This window comes from Lineus longissimus, chromosome 7 (genome assembly GCF_910592395.1).
Source record: "Lineus longissimus chromosome 7, tnLinLong1.2, whole genome shotgun sequence".
NCBI lineage: Eukaryota > Metazoa > Nemertea > Pilidiophora > Heteronemertea > Lineidae > Lineus > Lineus longissimus.
This window is the reverse complement of record NC_088314.1, coordinates 10,362,017-10,367,526: the sequence shown is the minus strand read 5'-3', so window position 1 is coordinate 10,367,526 and position 5,510 is coordinate 10,362,017. Positions and strand designations below refer to the sequence as shown.

At 46.2% G+C, this 5,510-nt stretch overlaps 1 protein-coding gene across 1 annotated transcript; it reads right to left on the bottom strand.

The window, feature by feature from the left end:
• Positions 1-3,296: 3,296 nt before the first annotated feature.
• Positions 3,297-5,143, bottom strand: LOC135490998 (WASH complex subunit 1-like). The gene is made up of 3 exons (XM_064776612.1): positions 5,118-5,143; positions 4,641-4,852; positions 3,297-4,376 (listed from the first exon to the last, which is right to left on the bottom strand). Exons 1-3 carry the CDS (start codon positions 5,141-5,143, stop codon positions 3,679-3,681), a joined length of 936 nt encoding a protein of 311 aa, XP_064632682.1. The 3' UTR covers positions 3,297-3,678.
• Between the last annotated feature and the right edge of the window lie 367 nt (positions 5,144-5,510).

Below are 5,510 nucleotides of genomic sequence, written 5' to 3'. Positions count from 1 at the left end.
GCTGGGAGGGACCTTTTGAGGTACTGAAAAAAATATCTGAGGTGAATTACAGGATAAGACGAGTGAATGGACGTAACCGGCGTCCTAAGGTAGTACACCTCAATAACCTCAAGGTTTTTCACTCTCGTGCTGAGGACCCACAGGCTGAACAAGATAGCAACACCGGGACTAGCCCAAAAGCAGGACAAACTAGAGAAACTCTTCTGCAGCCAGTTTTTGACTCAGTACCAACTTCCCCTGTATCTGGTGCCTCTGGTGCAGCGCTCTGCACACCAGAGGTGGTCACTGCTCTAGGTAACCATGACAGCCCTTCCGACTCTGAGAATGCCTCCGGTGCAGCGCTCTGCACACCAGAGGTGGTCACTGTTCTAGGTAACCTTGAGAGTAGCTCTGATTCTGCGCCAAGCGTGACAACTGATCCACCACCCAGCCGCAAGTTTCGTCCTAGGGACGATCTAAGAAAACCAGCTCGCTACAGATTGTCCATTGGTTGTTGCGTCAACCATCTGGCCCAGCAAGATCGCATTGCCAAAAGGAAGGCCCTGTGGTTGAAGAAAGGGCGGGAACTCCGTGGAAGTCGACCTACATAATCAAACTTTCTGCTCATTACTTTAAGACAATTTCAGGGCAGGATCTGTAGGAATCTGACTCTTTTCCTGCAGCTGTAGCTGTAAGGCACTCACCCTTGTTTCTTGATTGTATAATTACAGGCAGAGGATATTGTGAAGCTTGATGGAATGCCGGAGCCTATGAAAGCAGCAAAGAAGGAACTGACCAATGAAGTATATGCTGGTATGGTAAGGAGGCTTAGGGAGAAGGTGCACGCCAGGTTTAATCTCCGTCTGGGAACCGCTGTGGTAACCGCTTGCCAGGAGGCGATGTTTGACCCCACCATAGCATTGACGACGTCCGTCATTCAGGCGGTTAAGCGGTTTGACAACAACATGAGAACCAGTTGGGGTGTCCGAGGGGAGGAATTAATGGCCACCATCGAGGAGCTTTCGACCTTCCTCCGACTTTGGGGGACGTCCCGGGAGCAACGATCGGATGTCGAGAGGTTTACTTGTAAGCTTGTAGCCAAGGTGCGGGACTTCGAGGGGAGGCGGAGATGTCCAATACTCCTCTTGGCGGATTCAATGTTCACCTCGTTGAAACCCACCTCAAATTTGTTTCCCATCGCTTACTCTGGTCAGCGTGCTGAAGATCTACGTTGGATGCTGGAGGTCGTGCAGACCCGGGCCAGGGTAAGTGATGTGGTGTTAAACCATGGCCTAAACCATACTCGATTCTATGGGGAGCCGGAGGAAGACATGGTAGCAGTTTTCAAATGGCTAAAACATCAATACCCCACGGCTCGGCTGTACCATCTGGAGCCGCCCATGTCCCCAAAGCTGAGGCCGGATCAAAGGGAGAATTTAACAGAATTCTGTGCGATGATGAGGAGGGTGGGATTTAGGTCCATCCCTCATCCTGTTTTGACGGCCCATCCTGCCTTTGACAAGGATGGTTTGCACTACAGCTGGGAGGGGATGAGGGAGGTTGGACTCTTTTTGATCGAGTACATCCGCCGGCAGGATTAAAGTGGGGACCCCTTTCCTAGCGCTCTGCAAAGGATTGGTGGTGGGATCGCTCTGACCCATATGGATCCCTACCCAAGTGTTGTTTTATATTCTTCCTTGTGCAATTACCGTGTTTAGAAGGACGTTCTCTACTCGGATTTATTTTTGGATATTTGTGTATTTATCATGTTTTGTTTATTCTGAAGTGTCACACTAGAGACATAGCTAATGGACACGTGAAAGACTTGTACAGTGAAATATTATGAGACTGGAGTTTACTGTAAAGGACTGCTGATTTTGGTAGTTTTCATACTCAGTTCTTGATTCTGACTGCTGAGGGCGTGCCGGAAGTGCATTTAATCATTTATTATTTTTGTATCGAAATTTGATAACCATGTATTTTGTTTTGTATGACAACCGTGTATTTCGTTTTGTAACTGCCTGTGTACCGTGCTATGTAGTGTTCGATCCTGAGGCTCGACCAATTTTGGTGGGGATGGTGTGGTGATCTGGTAGCTCTTGGTGTGTTGGCCTTAGGCCAGATGGCGCCACCAGTCTCTTCGGAGGCTGCCGGGTGACAGGACCATGATGAGACACCGTAGGAGTGGAGAGGGGGAAGACGGCATGGTTTAAGATGAGATGTGGGGATTCGGTGTCGAAGGAATAAAGGAGTTTTATAGACATGAAGGTATGTTAGCGTGAGTTAATGCCGAGCAAGGAGAAGTACCCCCGACGAAACTTCACAATACATAGACTCTTATATCAACAGCTTCTCATGCAGCACTTTTAAATAAGGCCAATAGGACTATCGGTCACTGTGAAACAATTCCCTTCAGAGGAAACTTTGTGAATGTGCGGACACACTGGAGGTTGTTCTTGAGATGGCAGAATTATAAGGTCCGAGCAGGAGAGCCGTAATGCAAAACATAGAACGTATCAGTTTGACTATAAACTATGGTAACTCTGGTTTATTCATCCCCTAGTGGGCTATCCTCGGAATCGGAAGAGATAGACGTTGTGCACACACTACAATCATGGCGATAAAGACATTGGACAATTATTTTGAACAGAACCTTATTGACAACGAAGACGAACACTGCACCATCGCATTAATTCATCGCACCCTACCGGTGAGCAAAAAATTACAATAGTACATGTATTGAAGTCTAGTCCATTCAAGTAAATAATGCTTGTGCACAGTCAACACACCAAACTGCCCACTTGCGTGGTGGGCAGTCTTAATGACATCAGCACTTAACAAAGGACGAAGTCTTGGACAAAAAATAACAAAATGTGCCACAATTGGTGACATTTTAGCGTTTGGCCTATTCTGATCTTAAGAAATTAGGGCAAGGTCAAAATGTTTCACACACCAGGTTAAGTATGATCAGATCAATCAATAACAAACATCTGTATATCTCACAGTGAAGGTTTCTTGACATTGGACCAACACAGGATTTTAGCAACCTGGTCTACTTACTAAGATGTGGGTCCCTTTCTCCAAAAATTTTGTCAACATGTAGAGTTGCCTCATAGATGTCGACACATAAAATTTGAAGATGCTAGAAACTAGGGATGAAACGCAGCATCTTCGGTGAAATTTTAGAGTTTGACCTCTGTGACTTAAACTCTTTCTGTGCGGAATTTCCAAATGCTATCCAGCTCAACTTGCAGAATTAATTTTGTGGCTGTCAGTGTCCAACTGAATAAAACTGGCAAGATATTCTCGCCCATCGATGCTACAGAGTCCTTACTACGTGCGGCGGCAAGAAAATCTCACCAAGATCGTAAATAGGCTATCAATGCAGTGTTGCCCTCTGTTGATGATCATATCAGTTTGGAGAGATTTTCTTGCCTGCTCCAAGATGGCGTGGATAGGGTCAAGTGAGAAGATCTCGCCAGCTGCACGGAAAGGGTAAAAAGAAGGTCAAATCAAAAACCAGGGAATTATGTCATGTAGTCTCACCAGAAGTATCCACAGTGAAAAACTTAATGATTCTGGATCAGCATTCATGAAATTGTGACAATTTTTGGTATGTAAATTAAATCGTGTTGTGATGAGACATCCACATTTCTATAAAAGATGTGATGACATACGCTCACCCATGTGAGCTAGAAATCACTCCCAGTCATCCTCATCAGCGCCAGTGTCTGCTGGAAAACTTTCACTTCTCTCCTTTGTGGAAGGTATCATTTTTGAAATACTGTCCATGGCTGATCCTCCCCCTTGGCCATCGCCACTCTCCCCAAAGCCAGGAGTTTTAGCCCCCGAAATTCCTTCTCTTCGCCGTTGGATCCGACTAAATAAATCTGACATGAAGTTGCCACCACTTGCTGGTGGAGGTGCCTCCTTTTTCTTGCGTTCTTTACGCTTTTCCTCCCCAGCACCTTTTTTCAACCCAGCACCCTGTGACCCACCAGCCTTCCTAATGACATCCAGAAGACTAGAGCGGCTGTCACCTGGATCGGCTACTTCCTTAGGAACAGATGAAATCTTTGGCGGTGGATCATCAGGTGTGCCTGAGGTTGGAGGTGGTGCTGGGGCATTTGGAGGTGGTGGTGGTGGTGGTGGTGGAGGGGGTGCAGCAGCAGGGGGTGGTGGTGGTGGTGGGCCAGGGGCTGGTGGAACAGAACTTTGTGCTGATGTGAGCAGATCAACAACCCCTGAAGATGCTCCAGCACCACCAGCAGGACCACTTGGTATGCTGTCGATGTCGGGAATAACAGTCGGTAAATCTGGCATGTTGCTTCCAGGCACAGATGGCGCAATGGATGGACCCCGTTCAGCAGCATAAGAAATGTCATCGGCAATACTACCTGGAATGAAAGAATGAAATAGTTCTCAAGTACACTTGTCTGTTCCTTTTAAAAACTGGCTTCTCACAGTGGTTTTGAAACAGCAGCTTGTTTGTCTATACATTTAGCTTGTACCTCCACTTCAATAAAAATAGCAGCGGCGCGCATTTGAATATTCAGCAGTTCTTTTCCTTCACTGTTAGCTCTTGCCTGGACGAATTTCCTAGATCTAAGTTTTAAATCATCAGGACTGAAAAGCGTTTTGTGTGCTATGACTTAACTTACCCACAAGATCAGGAAGAAAATCTGGCACTGATATTTCTGGTAACTCCCACAGATCAGGCACATAGATATAATTCTCCATCTGCCCTCGTTTCATTTCTTCTCCATGGGCTATGGAACTTGGGGCTGCTGCTAAGGAATCTTCCTCATCACCTTCTGTTGATCGTGTCTTGGTTACCACACCCAATGGATCCAGCATCACATATTTCTTGTAACTGCAAAGAGACAATACATACAGAACATTGATCATGGCTGAATATAGTCATTTACCCACATTGCCATGTGGCTTGTGCCTCTGCCATAATACGCATGACAGTGATGGCGTGCGCCATTACAAATGGTCCCCGACTGGATCTGGTCAAGTGAATATAGGTACTTGTGAAGGATGTGTTAATATGAGTGCTGTTATGGATGATACCAGAGACCAGGTCATGCACTTGATTAATTTCCCTTCTTAATCTAGGGCGAGGTCTGACTAACACAGCACAGTCATAAACACTCTCCATCGATGCAACTGCATGAGTTTGTCCCTATCAGGCCTATCTGCAGAATGTTCCCTCTCACCACAGGTCCCTGAAGCCTAGTTAGCGGGATTATCGGGCTAAACAATGGGATAAGTTAGGAAAGGTGGTATGAGAAGAGAGATAGAAGAGGTAGGCAAGCGATGGACCAGATTTGATCCGAGAGACAACTCCACTTCGGACCCCTCGTGTACCAAATGTGTGTAATGAATGTGTACCAAATTTCAAGTTCATAGCTTTAGCGGTTAAGAAACGTGCCATAGTTACACTCAAACGGCCAATTTACGCCATTTGACCTCTGTGACCTTGAAAATTGGGTCAAATCTAAAATCAAAAATGAAATGGCCAGGGC

Coding starts and splice junctions, on each gene's coding strand:
- LOC135490998 (XM_064776612.1), bottom strand. CDS start 5,143: ATGGAGAGTGTTTATGACTGTGCTGT. Junction 4,853..5,117: donor AGTGTTTATGACTGTGCTGT/GTTAGTCAGACC, acceptor GTCTCTTTGCAG/TTACAAGAAATATGTGATGC. Junction 4,377..4,640: donor TTTTCTTCCTGATCTTGTGG/GTAAGTTAAGTC, acceptor CTTTCATTCCAG/GTAGTATTGCCGATGACATT.